The sequence below is a fragment of the Humulus lupulus genome, chromosome 2 (genome assembly GCF_963169125.1).
Source record: "Humulus lupulus chromosome 2, drHumLupu1.1, whole genome shotgun sequence".
Taxonomy (NCBI): Eukaryota; Viridiplantae; Streptophyta; class Magnoliopsida; order Rosales; family Cannabaceae; genus Humulus; species Humulus lupulus.
The window spans coordinates 27182319-27208053 of record NC_084794.1 but is presented as its reverse complement, the minus strand read 5'-3'; the positions used below and the strand labels follow the sequence as shown (position 1 = coordinate 27208053).

Sequence of the window (25735 nt, the reverse complement as noted above, 5' to 3'; positions counted from 1 at the left end):
GTATTTTTTTATAAGAAAAAAAATCAATTTTTTGTTCATATGAATATGAAGAATACTATTTTTTACTGATTATTTAATATTTTTTGTTATTGAAAAATCTAAACAACACTAAAATCATATATATTTTTTATTAATCCAAATTCTATTTTTTTTATTTTCTTTTTCTCATTATTCACCATTGTTAAATGAAGAATACTCAAATAGCACAAATACACCCAAATCTATCAACAATTTATTCACCATTTTCATTTACCATTTGAACAATATTTTGTTAACAATAATAAACAATATCAGAAAATACCATCATTGAATAAACAAACTCAAATATGGGTTTTAAGACGAAAAAAAAGAACCAAATATGCTTTTGTCGTCGTGTACCAAATATGCTCTTATTGTCGTCCACTGGCTTTCCCCAAAAATGCTCACATCGTCTCCCTTAGCCCAGTGGCACGATGCTCCACATCTCTATCTGAGCTGCGCACACGCAACATCTCCCCAACCTAGACGCTCAGGTACTCGTCACCTTTGCCTCCCCATCTCACCGTCCTCCATGGTCGCATAGAAGAAAGTATTGTGACACCCAGCTCTAGCGATCTCCAAGTTCCTGAATCTCATCAGCGATGCCTAGGTCTAACTCTGGTCTAGGGCTGGCTATGAAGAAATTGGAGCCTAAAACAAAATTTGACATTTTTATAATATTTATATAGAAAACGATATACTTTTTTTTTTTTAATTTGAGGCCTTTTGTATGGGAAAAAAATGACATTTTTAAAAATTAATTTGGCCCCTTTTCCATTAGGAGCCCTAGGCATAAGCTTGGCCTGCCTTGCCAAGGGTCGGCTCTGCTCCCGTCCTACCCAGCCCATTGATCTTCGTCCTCCAGTTCTTCCCAGATCTTTTCTCCATAGTTTCACTCAGAAGAAAGAAGAAGACGAAGCATTGGGAGAGAGGAGGAAGTAAAAGAAATAAAGGAAAAAAATATTTGACTTTTGATTATTTAAAATTTTTTAAATATCTTTAATACATTTTAATTTTTCAATTACTTCGATTTTAATTTTTTAATTAATTTATATATTTTTAATTTAAAATATTTAATTATTTTTATTTTAAAATCAATTTAATTTTTTTTTAAATTGTGTTGGAGCAACAAAAGTGTGACACGTGTTCGCTGTAAGACCTAACGAACTAGTAAGAGACGGAAGTATAATTTTAGCAACATTGAGCAGTAGTCTCACAAAAAAACAAAGTATTTATTTATAGCAAACCCAAAACAATGGTATTTATGCTGCTTTTTTCCCTAATAATAATAATAATAAATTTCCAACTTATATCACTAACTATAAATCAATCTAACACAACTTTCTTGCGACGCCCATCATTTTGAAAATAACGCAAAAATCAAGCTACAACATTAACTAATAGTATAATTTCACAGAAATAATTTTAATATACAACCCTTGCTTGATGCCGTGACCCTGGTCTCTCCATGTCACGTTCATCACCTTTTCATCGATCGAAGTTGGGTCTGGTCCATTTGGACTAATTAAGTTCAATTTTCATGCTTTCACGAGAGAAGTCCATCTTCATCATCATCAACGTTTTCTGACAATAATACTACTTTATTACCAATTTAACCGTCCTCACATCTCTCAAATAAATAGAACCACTCACAAAAACAATTTACGTACAAAACAATATAACCTTACCCCAATTTAGTTAATCCAATTCCAGTAATGGCGTCACCCGGTTCATTTTCAAGACTACGTACCAAATTAATGTTCATATATTTGCTAATACTAACCATACTATGCATATGTGAGGCTCAAAAACTAAACCAAACCAGCATAGTCTTCTTCTTGCAAGATATTGCTTCGACCGCTCCAAATGCTACGGTTGTTCCGGTGATTGGCATCAAGGGCAAGGACTGGTCATTCAACTCTTTTGGCACCATTTTTGCCGTCGATGATCCAATCACAGAAACCCCAAATAGAAGTTCAAATGAAGTTGGTCGAGCACAAGGAATACTTGTAACATCGGCTTTGGATGGGTCTAATGTGAGTGTGTTACTCTCGATAGTTTTCACCAATAAGGAGTACGGTGGTAGCACTTTGGAGCTTCATGGCGTTAGTCGTCAAAATGAGAGGTTTAAAGAAGTGTCGGTGGTTTCAGGGACTGGGTCTTTCAGGTTCGCTAGAGGCTTTGCTGTATTTGAGACTATCTATTATGAAAGATCAATTTCATACTCGATCGTTAGGTGCACCATTAGGCTGCTTGAGAGTTAGCTAGTTACTGATGACGTGTAATAATATTCGAGGCTAATAATAATAAAGTCATCATGTTGAATTTTATTCATTTCTTTTTTTGTTGCGTAAAAGTTATACATGCTAAATATCTTAATTAATTATTTAGGGAAAATAAAAATCAATGACCTTATATTAATTATATTCTTTGTTGATATTCAATAAAAAAAAAGCAGACAAAAAAAATAGTTTACATTTATATACCTAGAATCTAAAGTGTTTATAAAAATACATTCAACCAAACTATTTACACAAATATTGGTGTCAAGAGAGTACCATATACCGAAATTCAAAATAATCACTACCAGAATGGAAAAAGAAAGTGAAAATCTCACTTCCCAGGATTTTCATTTTCTAGGTTTTAAAAATCTACATTTTAGTATCTTATGATGCTAATAAAATACCAATTGGTTATACTAAAATGTTTCACTTTAAGATAATATTTTCTCATATATATTTTGGTTAACTATTTTGATTAGTCACCTTTAAAACCATAATTTTATTTTAGGTTATATTGTATTGTCTTGTTGTTTCAGATACTTTTACGTGTTTTTTTTTTGTAGCAACATTTACGTTATCTTCAAATATATATAAGAAACTAAGAATTACAATAAAGTATAAAAATATACCATATAACTTATGAGCAAAGTTAGGATAATTAATTTTGCTGGTAATGTGACTGATTATATGATGTTTAAGATATTATTTGGTTTACTTATAAGTTTTTTTTAGAAACATATTGAAATTGCTCTATAAAATAAGCTTATGTTAGAATATCATGGGTTACTTTATAGTAACCCATCAAGTTTAGTTACACTACAACAAAAATGTTATTTACCGGCGGAAATATTACCGGCGGAGATAGTCCGCCGGTAATAATACAATCTTTACCGGCGGAAAACGAATTCCGCCGGTATTAATCTTATTTTTTATTTTAAAATTTTTTTTAATTATTACCAGCGGACAACCCGCCGGTAATAAGTAGTACCGGAGACCGATTTCAAATTAATTTAATACCGGCGGGATCCCACCGATAATACTTAATACCGGCGGGTTAATACCGGCGGATCCGCCGGTAATAGTTATAACCGGCGGGTTAATACCGGCGGACCCGCCGGTAATATCGTAGTACCAGCGGGTTAATACCGGCGGACCCGCCGGTGATGTCTTATTACTGGCAGGTTAATACCGGCGGATCCGCCGGTGATGTCTTATTACCGGCGGAGACCCGCCGGTAATAATATTATATAGTCTCTCTTGGCATTTTTTCCCCCATTCGTCTCCCTCACCCGTTTTCTCTCCGTCTCCATTTTCAGTTTAATTTTACAGTTCGTTCCCTCTTTCTCTCTTTCGCCATTTTCATACTTATTTTTCATTTTTAATTTTTCCAATAAGATGTCGTTTATATATATATATACTTTGTTTCAGGTGGCTTGTGACAACTTGGGTTGAGTTTCACTTCGATAAAACTTGGCTGTTTTCTCGGTATGTTGTATATTTTAAATTATTCAACTTGGGTATATATATATGTCTGAAATTGATTGTATGAAATTGATTGTGTGTATGTATTTTCATTTCAGACTTTCGTTTACAGTGTTGGGTAGTATTTCTATTGCCATTTTGATGGAAGAAGACAAACAAGTATGTGCTGTTCTATTTAATAACTGATTATTGTGTTCTATATATTATTGTGTTCTTTATTATTTACTAGTCATGTCTCTTGGTGGTTAGATATCTATCATGAAATAGGCAATGCTGTATCTATAACATAAGAGTAAAATAGGTTACTCTTATGCTTGTTCAATTATACATGTATATGATGGTTGTTACATTTTCGTTATTGATTCATTTGTACATTTTCAGTATTGGTTTTAGTTTAGTATGCTTTCATGCTCACTGTGATAATAAATGATTAGTTGTGGGTTGTAACAACATTAGTTTTTCAATTGTAAGAATGATAGTTCTCTTTTCTTTACTGTGTTAAATAGTTTAAATTATTTTAATATAGAAATTGAAAATTTTATTTAATAAAATTTTTTACAATTAATAATGATTAATTAAAAATTACTACATATCTTATAATAATTTATTTTTTATTAAATAACATTATCTATTTAAATACTTTAATTTAATTTAATACAAATCTTAAAAATTAATAATGATTAATTAAATAGTTAATATTATTAATTATATAATTTAATAGTTAATGTTATCTAATTAATAATATTCACTATTATTAAATTATTTTAATATAGAAATTAAAAAATTTATTTAATAAATTTTTTTACAATTAATAATGATTAATTAAAAATTACTACATATCTTATAATAATTTATTTTTTAATTTTTTAATTAATAAAAGTTTGATTCAACATTATTTAATTAAATAATTTAATTTAATTATTTATTAAATAACATTATCTAATTGAATAATTTAATTTAATTTAATACAAATCTTAAAAATTAATAATGATTAATTAAATAGTTAATATTATTAATTATATAATTTAATAGTTAATGTTATCTAATTAATAATATTCACTATTATTAAATTATTTTAATATAGAAATTAAAAAATTTATTTAATAATTTTTTTTACAATTAATAATGATTAATTAAAAATTACTACATATCTTATAATAATTTATTTTTTCTGTCCCGGTATGCTTGTGATTGATGGTTGTTGACTACAACCATCGATTACAGGGATATCGGCACAGAAATGATAAGTTTAAAGTATTAACAATAAAATAATGAAATGAATTTTTTTTAATGTGAATAAAATTATATAATAAAACATCATAAAATAACATAAGATATTATAATATTGCATAAGATTTAAAAAATGATAACAAATTTTTTTGTTATCCATTCCTATTCACATTACTAAAACTCACAGACTCTTGTAACACTCTAGATGGCGATTGACAAGACTTGGACAACATTGAGAAATCGTGCTTGTCAAGAATATTGGAATGGTCTACAATCTTTTTTGAGGATGGCCTCGGAATATAAGGATTCTGATGGAAGAATTAGGTGTCCGTGTGTCAGATGCATAAATAACAGGCTTGAAATTTTACCTGTTGTCGAAGCACATGTATTCGATTGGGGATTTTATCAAGGTTATGAGAGGTGGATTTATCATGGGGAAACGGAACTAGATGTTGTTGATGAGGTAGTTGATGATGATGAAGTTGACGAGATGATTCCCATAGTGGAGGACTTCCTCTTACCGACAACTGAGCAAGTAGACAATAGTGGCGCAAGTGAATATTACGACGAGTTATTTGAGGAGATTGAAGCTGAGTTGTATCCTGGATGTGATTGGATTTCTTCCCTTAACTTCTTAGCTAAGCTATTACATTTGAAAGTTAGAGGGAAGATTCCTAACAACATATTCGATGAATTATTGAAGTTGTTAAAGCTTTCCTTTCCGAAGGAAAATAAAATTCCATCAACATACTACGAGGCTAAAAAGAGATTGAAGAAATTAGGGTTGGGATACGAGTCGATTCATGTGTGCCAGTATGATTGCTGTTTATTTTACAAAGAGCATGCAAACAAAGAGGAATGTCCAGTTTGCGGAACTAGTCGATGGGTTACTTTTGAAAAAACTAAAGGAAAAAAGTTGCCGCATAAGGTGATGCGTTACTTTCCATTGACACCCCGGTTGAAAAGACTATACAGCTCAAGGCTTACAGCGAAGGACATGCTATGGCACCACACTGGGAAATCGAAAGAAGATGGAGTGATGCGACACCCGGTGGATGGGACGGCGTGGAAGAACTTTGACGTCAATCATCCTGGTTTTGCAAGTGATCCTAGGAATGTCCGTTTAGGCTTAGCTGCTGATGGATTTAATCCATTTGGCAACATGAACCTCGCATACAGCATGTGGCCTGTGGTGTTGGCGAACTATAATCTTCCACCTTGGTTATGTATGAAAGACAACAATTTGATGCTGACCATCCTTATTCCTGGTCCAAAATCACCGGGTAAGGACATAGATGTATTTCTAAGACCATTGGTGGATGAGTTGAATGAGTTGTGGGCTAACGGAGTTGTTACGAGAGATAGTACGACCAACACTATGTTCAAGCTGCGCGCAGCCCTTTTATGGACAGTCAATGATTTTCCAGCTCGAAGTAGTTTGTCTGGATGGAGTGGTCAGGGATACAAAGCTTGTCCTACATGTAATGAAGACACATCTTCCATTCGAGTGATCGGTAAGACATCTTATGTTGGTCACAGAAGATTCTTGCCCAGTACACATCGAATGAGAAGGAACACTGAGTTTGATGGACAAATTGAGAGAAGACGTCCTCCTAAACAATTTACTTGTGAGGAAATATTAGAACAAGTGAACAACCTTCCACCCCAAGTTCCTGGAAAACACTTGCAGTTTGGAGGTGTGAAACGTAGAAGAGTTGCGGAAGATAGAAATTGGAGGAAAAAAAGCATCTTCTACGAGCTTGATTATTGGAGTACAAACATTTTAAAACATAACATTGATGTCATGCATGTCGAAAAAAATGTGTGCGATAGTCTCCTCGGCACAATCTTGGACAATGATAAGTCTAAGGACACCACTAATGCAAGATATGATTTGAAGAAGATGGGGGTAAGGGAATCATTGTGGATTTATGAAGATGAGAGTGGAAAGTTGATGAAGCCGCATGCTTTTTACGTGTTAACTCATGCTCAGAGACAACAATTTTGTCAATTTATTAAAGAAGTGAAATTTCCAGATGGCTTTTGTTCAAATTTGAAGAAAAAAGTAATCGAGAATGAAACAAATATCATTGGGTTGAAATCCCACGATTGTCATGTTATAATGCAACGATTATTGTCTGTGGGTGTTCGCAAGTTTCTCCCAAAAGATATATCGACCACCATTTCTGAACTATGTAGTTTTTTCAGGCAACTATGTTCGAGGACTATAAATGTTACAGATATGGAGGAAGCACAAAAAGACCTTGTTTTGATATTGTGCAAGATGGAGTTGATCTTTCCTCCGGCTTTTTTTGATATAATGATTCACTTGGTCTTACATTTGCCTGAAGAAGCAATTTTGGGTGGACCGGTATTTATGAGATGGATGTATCCTTTTGAAAGGTACATGAAAAAATTGAAGAACTACGTGAGAAATAAAGCTCGTCCTGAAGGGTCAATAGCTGAAGGCTATGTCGCTGATGAGGCTATGACATTTTGTTCGATGTATTTCAAAGGGGTTGAAACTAAATTTAATCGTCTTGATCGCAATAAAGATGAGGTGTATGTCCCACGACACCTTACTGTGTTTCAATCTCAATGTCGTCCCCTAACAAAGGGAACTCTCAAGCCTCTCGATCTTGCGACTCGTGAAATGGCTGAATGGTTCATCATTAACAATTCACCCGAAATTCAGGATTACTTAGAGTAAGTTTATTCCCTTTAAAGTGAAATTTATGTTTATTCCAAATTATTTTATCTAATGTAGTCAAAGCTTTCAAATTTACAGCGAACACCTAGTAGAGATCAAACTGAAATTCCCAGATGGTGATCATAATCTTTTACAGAAGAAAAATTTTCGCCAGTGGTTTCATAAGAAGGTAAAATTGAGATTATTTTTAAACCTTTATTATTGTAATGATATTTTTATCATTCTAATATAGGTTTATTAATTTATTTAGATATATGACTTGCACAAACAAGGATCTTTAGAGAATGGTGATGAGTTGCTAGCTTTAGCATCTGGGTCAGATCACTTGGCAACATACTACGAAGGTTGTATAGTTAACGGTGTTCGATTTATCGCTTATGACCGAGATCAAAAGCGCACCACACAAAATAGTGGAGTGTCTGTTGCGGGAACTGAAGGTTTTAACTATTATGGCACGCTTCAAGAAGTACTGGTCTTATCTTTCACTGGTGCATATTCAGTTGCATTGTTTAGGTGTAAATGGTTTAACACTGATCCAAGCAAGAAGAAAACAATCACTGAAAATAATATCACCAGTATACACGTTAGTAGCGAATGGTACAAAGATGAGCCTTATATACTTGCTAGCCAAGCTAAGCAAGTATTCTATCTCGATGATCTACTTAGAGGCCGACACTGGAAAATTGTTGAGGATGTCAATCACCGTCAAATTTGGGACATCAAGGACGATGAAGCTGATGCAGATGTTGATGTTGTACATGACAGAAACTCATCAAATTTTGTGTTGACCGTGGATCTCGGTCAGTTGGTTATGGAATCTCATGAACCTGCAACATATATTGGCACTATACAAAATTCACCTGCTGATCAATTAGAAGAAAATTTCATAAATGATGACTTAGGCGAAGAAGAAGTCGATGAAGAAGATGAATTGCTAGTTGATATTTGTGAAGATGATGTTAATCATGTGTCTCCGATTGATGTTAATTTAATTAATGATGAAAGTGATAGTGATTATTCTACTTAGTTTTTATATTTTTGTAATAAAGACAATTGTTTAAAATATAATATATGAGACTTGTAATCATGATGTTCATTTCCATTGGTGATATTTGATACTAACTAACAATTTAATACTAACTAATCATTTTTGTTCCTAAGTACAATGTCAGCAGATATAGCCACCTCTCACGGCGGAGATGGTGGAGGTCTAGACCCGCCAGATCCTAGTAGAGTACCCTCTTCCTGCGAGTCAGGTTAATAATAATTTTCAAAATTTGCTCATAGCTTGAAAGTCAAGCTCAACGAATGTTTAAATATAATATTAAAATTTCAAATTTTGGTTATTCTTCAAAATGTGGATAGCTGAAGTGCCGAGAAGAAAGGGTCGTGGCCTGGCTAATTCGAAGCCACTTGAAATTCGAAGGCGAAATGCTGGGAAACCACTAGATCTTCAGCTTGATCCTAGGACGGACAAAGTGGTTGGCTTGGAGGACCAAGCTTTTGTCCGCGAGATAGGCCTCCAAGTCACTTTGTTGTTGCCAGGACATTACTTGGATTTCGCTGATGTACCTCAACAATTTAAGGAACAAGTCGTACAAAGGATGAAGGTACAAATTTAGAACAAGTCTTGTGGTATAATTTTTTTATTAAAATCATTTACAAACTAAACTAACGTGTTATTTTGAATGTAGTATTTTTATAATGTTGATGGTCATCCAGAACCCGAGAGAGTTATGAAAACTATCTACACAGAGATGCGCAAAAGATATTCTGAGAGAAAGAACATCAGACATACTCACTTCAAAAAATATTACTCTAATCCGGAAGATTTGCAGAGTGTTTTAGTTGCCCCACCTGACCATTGCTCCAAGGAGAGTTGGAAAGATATTGTTCAGTTGTTTTTGAGCCCAAAATTTATCGCGCGATCCAACCAAAACAAGAAAAACAGAAAAGAAATGAAGTATACATCGACGCAAGGCACAAAATCGATGGCAGCTAAGCGTCACCAATTTGTAAGTAAAAATATTAATTTAATTTAACAAAATTTTACATTCTAACTTCCTATCTCTAAATTTGTATAGGCGAACCCTGATGAACATGTTATTGATACTTGGAAAGATAGCCATTTGAGAAAATCGACAAAAGTTTTTGTCAACGACACAGCTCGAGAAACTTTTGTAAGTTTAAACTTTTGTGTTATTATTTTCATTAAACTATGTTACTGATGTGTTTCTAACACTTTTTATGAACAGGAAAAAATGACGGAAGAGCTTGAGAGGGCACGACTTCAAAGCCAATCTCAAGGACCGACGGAGGGATCTGAAACTGGATCTGCTGCTGAATCCTCATCGATCGATCAGTACGAGATTATGAGTAAAGTACTTGGGGAGAGGTCTGACTTTCAAAGAGGAGTAGGTTACAGCAAAGGCAAAGGGAAAAAATCAGCTTCCAGCTCCACAAGTCAAAGTCAGTCACAGGCCCAACCTGCTCATACACCTCAGGAAGACATGACTACTATGGCGGAAATGATGAAGTCAATGCGTGAAGAGATCCGGATGTTGAAATCTCAACAAGGTCCATCTGGTAATCCTCAGCATACCAGTACAGAAGCTGAGTCGCGGTTTGAAAGCCTTCTCCAACGATATTTACCATCACAACCTGAAGGTGGTATATCTTCTCATAGTCCACCTCCTTGGTCGATGCCACAACAACAACAACATGTGTATCCACCTCAACAGAATTATCCAAACACGTATGGACGCTCCTCCCAGTCCCCTCCTTTTTATTACCCCGACCTCCCTACAGGATCTCAGACGTCACATCCTAGGCAGCAGCATCCACAGCAGATGTATGGTCAATTTGTGAGTTCGTCGCAGCAGCAGAGGTATGGTCAGTTTGAGAGTTTTTTGCATCAGTCTCCCTCGCCGCGACCACATGCTCGACAATTTAGGTCATCTTCGCAGCATCACACTACACAAGCACCACAGTTTGCTTCACCACCGTTGCCGCGCCCTAATACTAGTGATCAAGATATTGATCTTAACGAATATTTTACACCAAGTTGGCCTGATCAAAACAATAATAATTAGATTATGTTTTTTAATTATATTAAGACTGAAATTTTATTATGTTTATTTTATAATTAGTTTATATGTAATTAAAATGAGACAATTTGTATTTTATTAAGTTTATATGTAATTAAAATGAGACAATTTGTATTTTATTAAGTTAATTTTATGATTAATTACAATTTTATTTTTGTTTGATGAATATTAATTGTGTTATTAATTATAATATATGTTAAATATTATTATTTTTAAATAAGTATTATATGTATATTTATTAAGAAATAAAAAAAAATTAATTGTTTTATTTTAATATTAGTAATTTAATACCGGCGGATTATTAGAGGCGGAACCCGCCGGTAATAAACGGGCCAGACGGGGGTCAGCGTTGCACATCACCGGCGGGTCCCACCTCTATTAATCCGCCGGTAATAATACAATACCGGCGGATGGTGTCAGTCGGTCGGTAATGGTGATAATACCGACCGATTATTAACGGGGGGTTTTTACCGGCGGACCTCCGCCGGTAATATATAATACCGGCGGATTCACCATGTATTACCGGCGGGATCCTCCGCCGGTAATTGTAAGTTTTGTTGTTGTGTTACTTGTTTATTAATAAACTATAAAAAAAACTAAAATGTAGCTTTTTGATTTTGGTTACCTTCTCCAGTGATGGCTAAAAAAATATAGCATCACCACATATCAAAATGACCACCTTGAAGAGTAAGTCGTGATAATACAACTCTTGAGCCCAATTGACTAGCGGTATGGGTGATTTTTTTTTGAAGCTATAGAAAAGAGAGATAAGATAGAGAAAGCAAGAAACGTTAAAGAGAGAGAGAAGGTGGTTGGGGCGCTGGTTCTAAGAGAGAGAAAAAGAAGTTTAATTTTTTTAATTAGGTATAGTAAAATTTTGGGATATGTGTAAATAAAATTGTACCGACATTTCTTGTAAATAAAATGAGATTTTGGTTGCTGAATGTAATAATTCCAAAAAAAAAAAGACACATAGGAAATTTTCCCCTGAACTATAGCCTGCCCATAGTGTTGCCCCCGAACTTTTAATTTTGGTAAAAATCTCTCTTGAACTATAACAAACATTGGAGAAAAGTTGAGAACTACCCACTTTTAGAAGTAGTTAACTAAAATTAGACACTAATATATTTAGTTGAACTTTACTCATTATTATCATGAGACTTCTTAAATTACCCTTATTTGAGCACATGGTTCTAAGTGTTGTTGTAATATGTATTATATGTGTCATATTATAGTTAAATTGGAAATGCATTATAATTGTAGTGTGTCATATATATGTGTGTGACAACTATATTTTTATGAATGTATTCAATCTATGAAAAATTATTCTTTAAAATGTAAAAATCAAGGCTTAAAATCTAAACCATAAATCTTAAAATGTAAACAACAATCATTTAAAATATAAACCTCAAGACATAAAATCTAAATCACAACCATTTAAAAGTTTAACCTCAAGGCTTAAAATCTGAAGTACAACTCTTTAAAATGTAAACCACAAAGCTTAAAATATAAATTATCACTCTTTAAAATTTAAACCACAAGCCTTAAAATTTAAACCGCGACTTATAAAAATTTAAACCATAAGGCTTAAAGTTAAACCACTAGACCTAAAATCTAAAACCACGACCATATAAAATATAAATCATAATCTTTTAAAATGTACGCCACAATTCATTAAAATTTAAACCACTAGTCTTTAAAATTTAAACCACCACAAGACTTAAAATTTAAACAACGTCTCTTTAAAATTTAAACTACAAGACTTCAAATTTAAATAACAATTCTTTAAAATTTAAACCACGAAGCTTGAATTTAAATCACAACTCTTTAAAATTCAAACCACGATGCTTAAAAGTTAAACTATTTGGCTTAAAAATTTAAACAATGACCATATAAAATATAAATCATGATCATTTAAAATATAAATCACGACTCTTTAAAATTTAAATAACTAGTCTTTAAAATTTAAACCACAAGGCTTAAAAGTTATACTACTAGGCTTAAAATCTAAACCACGACCGTATGAAACATAAACTATGATCATTTAAAATCTAAATCACGACTATTTAAAATTTAAAACACTAGTTTTTAAAATTTAAACCAAGACTCTTTAAAATGTAAACCGCAAGGCTTAAAATTTTAAAACACAAGGCTTAAAATTTAAACTACTAGGCTTAAAATCTAAACAAATGATCGTATAAAATATAAATCATGGTCCCTAAAAATCTAAACCATGACTCTTTAAAATTTAAATCACGAGTATTTACTTAAAATTTAAACCACAAGACTTAAAATTTAAACCACGACTCTTTAAAAATTAAACAATGCTTAAAATTTAAACTACGACTCTTTAAAATTTAAACCACAAGCTTTTAAATTTAAACAAAAAATTCTTTAAAATTTAAACCACAAGGCTTAGACCGCGCAATTAAAATCTAAATCGCAACCAGATAAAATATAAATCATGATCATTTAAAATCTAAAACCATGGATCCTTAAAATTTAAACCCCTAGTCTTTAAAATTTAAACTACAAGACTTAAAAATTAAACTACAATATTTTAAAATTTAAACCATAAGACTTAAAATTTAAATCACGACTCTTTAAAATTTAAACCACAAGGCTTAAAACTTAAACCACAATGCTTAAAAGTTAAACTACGTGATTAAAATCTAAACCGCAACCGTGTAAAATATATACTATGATCATATAAAATATAAATCATGATCCTTTAAAATCTAAACCACGGCTCCTTAAAATTTTAAATCACTAGTCTTCAAAATTTAAACTACAAGACTTAAAATTTAAACCACAAGACTTAAAATTTAAATTACGATTCTTTAAAATTTAAACCACAAGGCTTAAAAGTTATACTACTAGGTTTAACAAAATAAAATGTATAGATTTTTAGCTACTAATTTAACTATGTATTTGTTGTGTTTCTTTGTTATTAAATATTATTTAAAACTATTAACTAACAGTAAAAAGAGTTGGATATGATGGTTATGTGGCTTATTTGCTATCCTAATGGGTACGTGTTTGACTCTTGACAACTACAACTGATACAATTTTTTTATAGCACGCCTGGACACCTTGTGTAGAGAAAGGGTATAATGGGAACATGCATTTTGTTCATTTTTTTTTAATTGTTAACACAAATCAATATATTTATCTTTAATAATACAATAATATTAATACATTATAAATGACATTGTGGATTAAATCATTTAAAATTATGTGCCTAAATGAATCAGATATTAGTAGAGAAAATTACATAATTTTTTTTTTTTTAACCTTTTTAAATAGATTTTAACTTTTCCAAAACATATGACGTTTTTGGTTTTGTTTAAAGTTAATTACATGGAATTAAATTTCTCATATTTTTGTATGATTATAAAATAATGTCATATGTTTTAGTTAAGCTGAGTCATTCAAGTTTTGCCTTACTTTTAGGACAATTTTGTTAAATTATAATTTTATATATTTTTTCATATTTTTTTATAGTTTATATTATATAATTGTTTTATTTTTTTATTTTAATTTTACTTTTGGCCTTACTGTTTATAATTTTTTTTTCTTTTTTCTAACTGTACGCATTAATTTTTTCCAAATTTTTTAGTTTATGTATTGTTTTAGAATCACTTTTTATCTTCCACTTTTTTTTGACTGTATGTATTCTTTTTTCTAATTTTTTTAGTTTATAGTTTTTTTTAGATTCACTTTTATTACTACACGTATATTATTTTTATGGAGGATTCCGGCGTCCCTCACATGACTCAGTCCTTTATGTGGGGTTTATGTGGGACCCAGAAATTTGCCAAGTGTCAAAGTTATATTGGTATAAAAATGTTGACTTTTGAATATTATGACTTGGTATAACCGGTTGTGATTTTTTAGTTGACACTGTTTTAGTAAGTGGGGGGTAGAAGGGTAATTTTAGGTCCAATAAATAGTACAGTAGAGGGTTTTATAGTAAATATAGGTAAGAGTTGGGACTTATTTACAATTGTGGACACGTACCTATTTTACTGCTACCAAGTAACTATTATAATTGACTTAGACAAATGTATAATAAAATAACGTAACAAAAACTGAAGTTGTTATAATTTTTTTATGCTGTATAAGAAATGAATATAATGAGGTGGAAAATTTTTAATATAAATATATTTTATTTTTAAATGTATTAATTATTGAATGATACACCGCATTAACATTTAGTAGTTAATTTTTGCATGGGGTTTTTATTTTGCATGAATATTGGGCATATTAGTATATGTATTAGCCACATAAGAAGTTTAATTCTGATAAGTGAGAAAATTAAAGTACAACCCAAGGAGAACATATATTTTAGTGTTAGTTTGTACATTTTTTTTTCTATTAAGTTTCAATGCTTTGGTTTTTGTTTGAAGTCATTTTTCTTCTAGTATTGGATGACTTCATAATCTACGTCAAATTATGTGTGACAATATTTAAAGAAAATAATAATACATGGGTTGTGTTTTTTTTCTTCTAGTTAATTTAGTGGAAACAAAGAAAGAGCGATAACATTTAGGAGATAATGGTTGTAAAAATAATCACTAATACACTCCTTTTGGTTCAGATGAAATGCATAGTGAGATATGTGAGTTAAAGTAAGGTGACAAGGAAATTATTATTTTATTATTGATTGCACTGAAGATGAGGTCAACCAATTGAGAAGTGTCGATTGTATGAGTATGTCGTATTGGATGCAGTAGGACGATATGCTAGAGCGATTGTAAACATAGACACCCTTCTGGTTTAGTGGTAATACTTTTTTACTTCACAACCACAGTTGCTTGATTCTGGTATCTAATTGCAAGTGTTTTGGGGATCCTGAGAGTATGTAAGTTGCCATTTTGCTACCACCCCTTACATCTATATTCACAACCTTCTCTCCATGCTCTTCGTAAGTCATAAATGAACTTACAAGGAGCATTGTCTAAATGAGTACATAGACAGGTTAAAGAAAACTAGATATTAAAATTGAATCAATAGAATCTCAATTTGTAGATTGAAGGACTTACTGATCTTGTGAGAAGGTTGTATAGAACGCACTGTCCTTCGTCAAACACAATCATGGCAAGGTTTCCATTTGCATTTATAAATTTGGAGTTTGTGCATTGTGAAAATGGGAGAGATATTGGTTGTATATGGTATTTTGGAAGTGAAACATGGCGTAGTAGGTGTGTTGGAATCTTGTCTCTTTGAGGGTGGTAAGCACAATTTTATTTTCCAATACTGCCTACTACTCAAGGTTGTTTTGTTTCAAATTATTTGTGTTGTGGCTCCCCCATGTATTGCATAAGTTTATGTGATTATAAGGATTCGTGAAAGTTTGTTATGAAAATATTATTGGTTGTATTATTATTTTAAGCTAATAACAAAGCTTAATTATAGTGAGCAATTTTAGAATATTATTATTACGATTACATGTTATTTTTTCCAACTTTGGAAACAATGAAGCTTGTAGTTTCATTAAAAAAAAATTATGACCCCCTTGAGGAAATGAAGTAGGCCACTTATATGTGGGCTATCAAAAAAAGGCCCAAATTATTAAAAAAAGAAACAGTTGAGTGAGATGATAAAATTTATTTGAATATAGTTCAAGTTTTGGAGTACTAAATCACATTTCAAAGTCAAGTGAAATTCAAATGTGTTTAATGAATAACTTATAGTGGAATTGTATTAGTTGAATGACCAATTTTAGAGAAGTACCCGCACAATGAACCATTACATAATACCGTGTAAATTAGTAAGTTACCCTGGTAGAAAAAAAAACTTCTATTGCTTCACCACGGGGTCCTTGGCTTTGCCACTACACTAGCTCAAATTTTTACCGATTTTCACTCTAGTGGACGGGGCATTGCATTGAAATTTGTGAGACCGAAATGGAGATGATCCACCACCACTACATAAGTTGGCATGAATGTGAATGACCTTCATCCTAACAACCAGAGGGAGAACATGGTGCATTGAGATGATTTTATATTTGATATAGTACAGCACAATCGGTGAAGCCATATTAATGTACATTTATTTCTTCACTGTTTGTTATACTTCCTTGATGCGTGGTTCATTTTTATTGTTTGGTGTACTGGCACATGCATATTAATTATCTTTGAGTGAAAATGGGGTGAGTTCGGGCCTTAGGTTGCGCAAACAGTAAGACCATTTGCTTTGGGCCTATTATACAAAAAATATGGTTGGTTTGCTAAAGTTATGGTTGATTTTAAATTATTTTTGGATCCAGTGGATGTGTAACTCTTCATCCTCCTTAGAGCAAGCCATCGGGTTATTTTCAGAAGATATGTCGTAATGGATGTATCTATTTCTATTAGTGGAAGAGCAAAAACAATTTCGCTGAATGGTGCTTGCTCTAATTGTTTTCCAAATCATCTGACTATTATAGCGGTAGAAATTTTCCGGTACCCCTCCTTAGAAGAAAGATCGTCGGCCATGCATGAGAGGGGCACATGGAGACATGTATGTAGTTCTTACAATATGAGGGACTATTTGTCAGGTGGAGGCTAGTCAGACAGAAGTGATTCCAATCAATATGCCTGGTGTTGTACCCTCTCTTCTTAAATGAATTTAGTATCAGTGTTTTGGTGAACAAAAGATTGCACTAAATGATTTGAGGATCTTCGTTTAGAATATTCTCATGGTTACTGGTCATCCCTAATATCTTTGACTTGGATTGTATTCATCTACCCCTTCTCTGACACAGTCGACACTAGTGGTGTAATTTAAGAGGTAGGGTACTCATGGGGTCCCACATGATAGGTTATATGTCAGTGAGAAAATGAATCTCATTTCAATGTACATCAATATTGAGTAGTGATAATAATAGACAGGTTATATGTCAAGATTGGTTTAATGTAGTAGTTATAGGTGTTTTTTTTTAGGTTCAAGGCTAGTAGTGAGAACAAACCGTACAATTATCCACGTAGATGAGACGATTAGACTAAGTAATGTTTCTTAATGATTGGCGAAAAAAACGAAAGTTCGACGTAACACAAACTTATTTAATGGTTGCATGTTTTTCTAAAACATGTTTATATTAAAATAAAACGATCAGGCTATATATCAATTAAAATTTTCACTGAATGTCTTTCTAATTAAATTAGGTTTGGGATCTTTTGCTTAATAAAATGCTCCATACTTGTGAAAAACAAGCTCTGTAACGAAAGTCATTATCACCACATAATACATACTAATTCATACATGGGTTTAAAAGAGGTGAAGGAGCCATTTCCCCTGAAACAAAACATAACCCAACCAGTGTGTACTTGGCAAATTAAACAAGAAGAACTACCTACCTCAATGATTGGTTTGTACCTTAAAATTGTAATATAATGAAGAGCTTAATCAAATAGTACAGTTCTTTTAATACAAAATAGAACCTTCAGTATTCTTGGCTTACAAGTTAGAGCTGGAGTGACAAGGTGGACTGTTATTTTGGTCCCCGTGGCAACAATGGCAACACTCTCCGTCCTTTATTTCGTCAACGTCAGTTCGGATATTTAATAACATGCTCAAAGCAAAATTTTGGAATCTACTCCTCCTCGTGTAAATACCAGGGTCTGAGATGTTGGAGTCCGAAGAGGTGAAGGGGACCGGTTGCAAATATGATTTGCTTTCCGCCAGCGGTACCTCATTGACAATTCCATCAGTGTGAGGCAAATGATTTTTGCGTGGTCGTCCTTCGTTATGGTATAAACACAATATGAAATCCAGTCCTTGAAAAGTTGTAACCATTCCTAACGTAATGTTAAAACCCTATTATATATAGGAATTCAAACACATTAACATAAAGAAGAGGAACTATTGATCCATAAACTTATCACCTCGCTTTTGGGGTGGCTGTCTGGTGGAATAATGTTGTTTGATTGCGGCACCTTGTGAAGATTGGGGACGTACGAACTCTTTCGCTGTCCTTTTATGGACTTCGTTGTTCCTCTTCCTCGGAGAGCCGACCCTTAGCGGGGGAGATGACTCCTCATAGGCATCAGAGTTGTCGCCCGTTATTGAAGAGGGTCGGCTTGCCAAGGCAATGTATCTCCTCATCTTCCAACTAGGAAAATGTTTAAGAGATGAAGGTGCTCATTGAGAAAAAAGGTTAGATTTAGAAAAGATATATTGAAATTTAATGAGCATGGTCATGGCACAAAGAAATTCAATAGTCCCTATAAGCCTTGCAGCATAGGTTCATTATGAGTATTATGCCAAATGTGGTAAGATAGTAAGAGACGCAAGGCTCTGACAGAATATTCTGTATCTCAATCTTGCCTAACACGTTTTTGAAGAGTTCATTTTTGTTTTGTTTTATATTTGTTAAGAAAAATGGGATATTCCAAATCCATTGGTTTTTTGTTTTGCAATGATCATTGTACATGAACAAAAGGTTGGGAACTCGTCCAATAGTGTTTGAAAAAACGGCAGCAAATATTGTTTTTAAATAGTGTTAGACTCTCTAAGAGTCTATTAGCCATAAATAATTAATTAAACGTGATTGCACTCTCTATAGGAATATATTAGCAATAAAAGTATAATTAAATGTGATTAACTGTTAAAATTTGTGAGAAAAAGTGAAGTTTTTTTAATTAAAATGTTTACATTCATACATGGGATCCACAAATACCGTTTAAAATGTGAAATAACGTTTAAAATGTGAAAAGTTAGAACCAGCTCACTGAGGGACAAAATAGATTTTACACTTTCCTATGAGATACCCCTGAGAGACAAAATAGATTTTACACTAGTTCCTATGAGATACCATATGTCTGATAATTTTGTGTGTACCCTTTCTACTTCAATAACGGAGTAACAAAAACTGATTTCATGGTATTGCTTGTACATAAACAGTCCAAATGAAAGACTTGTAAGTTGCCACATGTATTACGGTAATTAATTAACCTTCTAATTGAAAAAGATAGTGCACCTAGGGACGTTTGGGTAATATTTCTCATTTTAAATTATATTTTACAAAGCGGAGTGAACATATTATGGACGTAATATTTTATACACGCGCAGGTCATTTTTCTTTGTTGGTCGAGAATAAATGCACAAGGCCGACGTAACAAAAACTAATGTTTTGGTTGGAGTTTATTTATAAAATCATTACTTTGAAACTTGCATGTGCAGGTTGTATTTGAATAATAATAATTCTTGAATAAACTGCCAGTAAAATAGGTATGCCATTGTATCACTTTTCCAGTTAATGCAGTACAAATCGTCCTCCAATTCACATGGTAATCATTTTTCTGAATTTCCTTATTTGTCTTATTCGTCCATTCTTATTACCCCGATCATTAGATCAAAACCCTTACCAATATCCTCGGGTGACAGAGATGAATTTTTTGAAGGGAATCCATATAGAAACCCACGAGACAATACTAATTTTTAAAAACTTTAAACTTAAGAAAAAACAAGAAAATATATATATGATAATTCTACTTCAAAGTAAAGGAACTAAACAACGTCACAATATATCATAGTTCTACTTCACCAAACACGGGCGAAATCACCCATTGTTGAACTTGGAAACATGTTGAACCACTCTGATACTTCAAAATTAAACTTTAATAATAACTAACAACATCACTGATTGGTTTTGTACTTGGAACTAATAACATAACAACTAAACCAAATGAGTGAAGGGTACATGAAAGTACAGTACTTTAAAAATTCAACATCCACTCACCTTACAACTCAGGGCTAGATCGACTTGATGGACTTGGAGACTTTTCCCTGAATAAGTCAACACTCTTCATTTTGGCCCCTTGGAAACAATGGCAAAACCTTCTCTTCTTTATCTCGTCAATGCCCGTTCGGAGATTGAACAACATGCTGAAAGCCACTTTCTAGAATGTACTCCTGCTCATGTAAATCTCAGGGTCCGATTTCTCTGAGTCTGAAGAGGAGGAAGGGACCATTTTTGCATTTGACTTTTCCTGTCCAGCACGAACAGAACTCGCGGGGATGGGGTTTTTTCGGGGTCGTCCTTTGTTATAGCAAACAAAAATACAGAAATGTCAGTATGTGAAAAAAATAAAGTTTACCCAACGTGCATTGACTACCCTCTTTTATTTAAAAAAAAAAAAAGATGTTCTTTATCAAGAGGAAGGGCAGCTGCTACATAAAGTGTTTACCTCGCTTACACCGAGGTTGGGTGGTGGAAGGATGCCCTTAGAGTTTGCCACCTTCCACACTCTGTGGTTGTACGCCCTCTTCCAGTGGGGTTGCATCACTTTTGATGGTCATTTTCCTGGGACGACGTTGGAGGGAACTCGGCCTGTGAGAGTCCTCGATCTTTTCGGCCGTCATTGCGGGGAAGCGGGTGGCCAAGGCTTTGTATCTCATTTTCTTTGGAGTGGGAACTGAAAGTAAAGTCCAGGGGAAAGAATTCATGAGTACATTTTCAATTTTATTAAGTAATGTGAACCTTTGTTCTTCAAACAGAGAAACTCAAAACAGTCCCTATAGGTCTAGTACCATAGGCACATAATGTCCTCACTTCTACCAAACGTGAAGATATACTTAATCACGCAAAGCCCTGACAATGATTTGCTAAATTTGTCCTCACACTTTTTTCTGAATTTAAAAAAAAAATATAGTGCAAATGCCTTGGAATATTCCCACTGAATTACTTTTTTATATCGGGTCCACTACAATGGTTTGGGGTCCCACGTTTGAAAAACCATTCAGGCTTCCAAATCTGAATAAAACAAACTATCATGTGAATTTAGATTTGAGTCTTCCATTTCTTTTTTTGTTGAGAGAAAATACATTAGATAACACAAAGAAAACAGAGCAGCCTAGGGTCGGCCAACCAGGCCAGCCATATCTTTAGCCAGAGCCGAAGACGCCATAGGAGGAACCCCTCCATCCCAAAAGCCAGAAGCTTGATACCGAATAGCATACTTGGCTGTCAAATGAGCAACAGTGTTCGACGATCTTGGGCCATACCGAACAAAAAAAATTCTGAGATCCTCTACTTCCCTTCTAATAGCAGCCACTAGTAAATCAAGATCTCCACTCTCTTCTGGAGGTCTATTGAGCATACCCACTGCTAAGCTACTATCTGAAACAAGCAGCCACCCCTGCAGATTTAAACTCTTACACAACTCAATGCCATGTTTAATGGCCAACAGCTTAGCCACAAGCGGTTCGTGGGCACAGTTTATGAAATTACTTTTGGATGCAATAACCCTGCCCTCACTGTCCCTGATCACCACGCCACTGCTACAGCAGCCTTGGCCCCTGTCAGTGGCAGCATCCACGTTGATCAAAAGCTCATTTGCAGCAGGGGCAGTCCATCGTTCATGGATAGAACTGTATTTGTGGGGATTGGCACCCCGACTTTGAACAAATTCGATGTGGTAGTTGGCTTCCCAGTCCATCATCGCAATAGCCTTCGGGAGTCCTCCATTTCTAATACACCACAAATAAGAAGATTTAAGGAAAATTATGCATAACAAGGAAAATTTTTGCTCATAGGAAAACCAATAAAGTATATATTAAAAGGGTGGTGACAATTGAATTTCTTTTTATGGCAAATTACCCCCACATCTTTAAATGTATAACAGTGCTAATCGGTTAATTATCGTAAATATGAGTAAATATGAGTGTTGTTATATATTCATATAAAAAATTCCTATTTACTGCAACTAAAAAAAGGTTTAGGCATAGAAACTTTTATTTTTCCATATATGCTTAAAACAAATTAAAGATTTACATTATTTTTCAATAATTTCAAAATCAGCCACTAATTTCGTAATATGTATACTTTAGATCATGAAATTGATGAATTTCGTTTTCGAAAATAATCAATGGGAGAGAGAGTGAACCCCCTATAATTGTGATAACATATTGCATAATATACTCAGACTAAATCGAGAGAATCAAAACATCGTTATTTTTCAGTTTCTGTCATCGATCGTGTGTGTTTAAGATTTTCATATGTACCGTAGTTATTTCGTTCTCTGAAAATGTAAACACATCAAACTTGAACGATGTGTCTAAAGACATAGTAAATCCAACAGTGTTACTGTAATGCGTAATGACAATTGAATAGTGGGGGAAGAAATTAGAAATTTTGTTCATTAATTTGTGCCAAACAAGTAATACATTCCATTAAAAAGGTTTCATTAAGTAAAAGGATCAAAGAAGAGTTTGTAACACAAAACAAAAGCAAAAGGGTAGTAAATGTAATGCCCCGAATTCTCCAGTATGGTTTAATGGCAGGAGTAGTAGGCCGGGAGGGCCATACTTGTTTAATTATGCCATTAAATGTTTTTATGCATGTATATGTGCATTACATTATGATATGATGTTATATGCGTGCATGTGGGTGCACATTTGAATAATTATGCTATTATGATAATTTGGCCCATTGAGGGTGAATATGTGTATTTGGGTGCATAATGTGATTTGTGAATGAGATTCCATTATTAAGGAGATATATTCGAGCAATTCGGCATGAGACGGTCATATATACTGCATTAGCGGTTTTGTCATAACGGGGTCAATTTTGGGGTAATAGAAATGTTTATTTGATGATAAATTAGGAATATTTGAGATCAGGGTGAAATTTCGGAGGCTTTGACTATAATCTCCCCGGGGGTATTTTCGGGACCCCGAGCATTAGGTTTTATTTGAGGTTACTTAAGCTTGAAGTAGCCGTCAGATAAAACGTACGATTAGAAAACCTCTCGTTCTCCCTTTCGATAGCCCATTTTACCGTTTGAGCATATTCGAAGATATCTCGAGTTCTAGGAGTCAGAATCAAGCGAGGATCGAGGCATAGCGATCCTAGGAAAGATTACAAGCTTCTTAACCAAAGGATTTGACAGAAGACAACCCAATCAAAGGTAATATAAGTTTAAAGTTTTGAGTTTTCTGAGTTTCTAAGGTTTGAATTGGACTTTGTGAATGTTGAGTTTTTGGTGGGTTTGAACCTTGGTTTTTGAGGGTTTTGGAGTTTTGGGAAGCTTGGGAACTTTGTTTTGATTATTGGGGATGGTTAGGTGTGATTTTGGAAGCTTGGAGAAATTGAAAACACATTCAGGAATGGCTTTGGGTCGGGGGTCACGGCCCTGGTTCGAAGAGGAAGAAAGGGTGGTTCTATTTTGGCTAGGTGTCGTGGCCCTTGGTGTTGGGCGTCGCGGCGCTTGTTTCAGAGATTTCTAGGGGCCGCGGCCCATGGTGCTAGGGCTGCAGCCCTTGCCCTGTTTTCACCCCGTTTGCTCGTTTTGACCCCGGGAACTTAGTTATAGGCCTCGGGAGTGTTCCTACTACTTGGATTAGTTGGGATTGATCTTCCGAAGGCTAGATATTGGTGTGTAAACCTATGTTGATCATTATTATTAATGATGTCCCATGTTTGGTTATGATTAGGTGACCGCTAAAGGACTAAAGATTGATCGTTGTCACGGGTCATTCTTTTAATCTTTCTAGCTCGAATCTGAGGTAAGAAAACTGCACCCTGTGTATATATGACATGCGTGGTTATTATTGAGGCATGTTGATTGATTAATGTGGACATGGTTTTCCTATTGAATGCTAGCAAATGGTGAATACTTGTATATGTACTGATTAGTCAGGGACACTGACCTAAAGAGTCAGAAATGGCATAGCGTTGAGAACGCCGAGCCAAATGAAGATTAGATCTAACCGATATCAGCATTGAATGGCTCTATGGAATTAATGCTAGACCAACCCTAAGGTCGATGAACTTATAAGCGCTTGGCTATTCTAAGACTAGTTATTCAGAGCCAGGGCATATGGGCCCGGTGACTGTTTGTCACATGGCTAGGGAACGCTGTTCCACGGTTATGACTCTATGGTCATGAGGAGGGTTATGTTGGTGACTTTACACCATACACCCATCCTGTTCAAACTTCTGAAAGGTTCACTTATCATTTAAGCCCAAGTGACCCTATCGTCACATGGCTTAAGGGGGCTATACCCACTTTTGTGACTGTTGCGTCTGTCACCTATCTCTTTTGGACAGATAGTCCTAAATGATTATTATGATCATTGTTGATATTATATCATGCTATACTATGTTTTCTTGCTGGGCCTTGGCTCATGGGTGGTATGTGGTGTAGGTAAAGGGAAAGAAAAGCTCACGCAGCCTTGAGTGGAGAGCTTAGGTGGTGTTGTGTACATATGCGGCCGCTTGACCACCACGGCCAAGGCGTTCTCAGAGGAACTAGGGGGTTTACCCTGTTTTTTCCGCTTATGTCCGCTGGATTGTAAATTTGAAACAGTAATTACCGTTTTGTTCTGAGAACAACTTGTAAATGTTTTGATTAGCTCTGCAGAGCATTTTGTAATGAAAATATCCATTTCCATCTTATTAGTTTTCCACCTTAACCTGTTAATTACACTTAGAGCACGTTTTTGAGCAAAGGACTTGGGTAGCGGGTCAAATTTCCAGTCCACCGATCACCGTAAATGTGCTGGGGTAACCAGGGCGTTACAGTAAATGGGCATCCTAAGCGGCATAAAACACCGTAACCCTAAATCCTTAAAAGAAATCACGGTCGTGGCAGTCGAGCAAGCTACATATTTACACACAACCCCTAGAGCTCTCCAACTCATGGTTGGTCCAACTTATCTTTGCCCTTACTTGCACCACATAGCACCCGTAAGCCACCTCCCAGCAAGAAAACCCAAATAAGCATAAATAGTGAACCAACAAAATATAAATCATATACAACATGCTTAACATTTATATGCTAATCCTGCTTAAAATCCTATTTCATTAACATAATACCATTATTAAAACACAAACTAGTAGATCTAAAACTCAAAACATTCAAAACTTAACTATACCACAACCTTGATCTTTAAAAGAATTCCTAGATCCTTAAAATGTT

The 25735-nt window shown here is 34.1% G+C and overlaps 2 protein-coding genes across 3 annotated transcripts; both read left to right on the top strand.

The window, feature by feature from the left end:
- The first annotated feature begins 1733 nt into the window (after positions 1-1733).
- On the top strand, positions 1734-2282 carry LOC133814071 (dirigent protein 2-like). The gene has a single exon (XM_062247079.1). The coding sequence runs from the start codon at positions 1734-1736 to the stop codon at positions 2280-2282; it is 549 nt and encodes a 182-aa protein (XP_062103063.1).
- Positions 2283-8884: 6602 nt separating this feature from the next.
- LOC133815921 (TOM1-like protein 6) lies at positions 8885-10984 on the top strand. 2 transcript variants are annotated; one of them, XM_062248681.1, is made up of 3 exons: positions 8885-8978; positions 9088-9332; positions 9417-10984. In XM_062248681.1, exons 1-3 carry the CDS (start codon positions 8888-8890, stop codon positions 9762-9764), a joined length of 684 nt encoding a protein of 227 aa, XP_062104665.1. In that variant the 5' UTR covers positions 8885-8887; the 3' UTR covers positions 9765-10984. The 2 variants fall into 2 exon arrangements, with proteins under 2 accessions (XP_062104665.1, XP_062104664.1); XM_062248680.1 differs by having other exon boundaries at positions 8894-8978.
- Positions 10985-25735: the final 14751 nt, after the last annotated feature.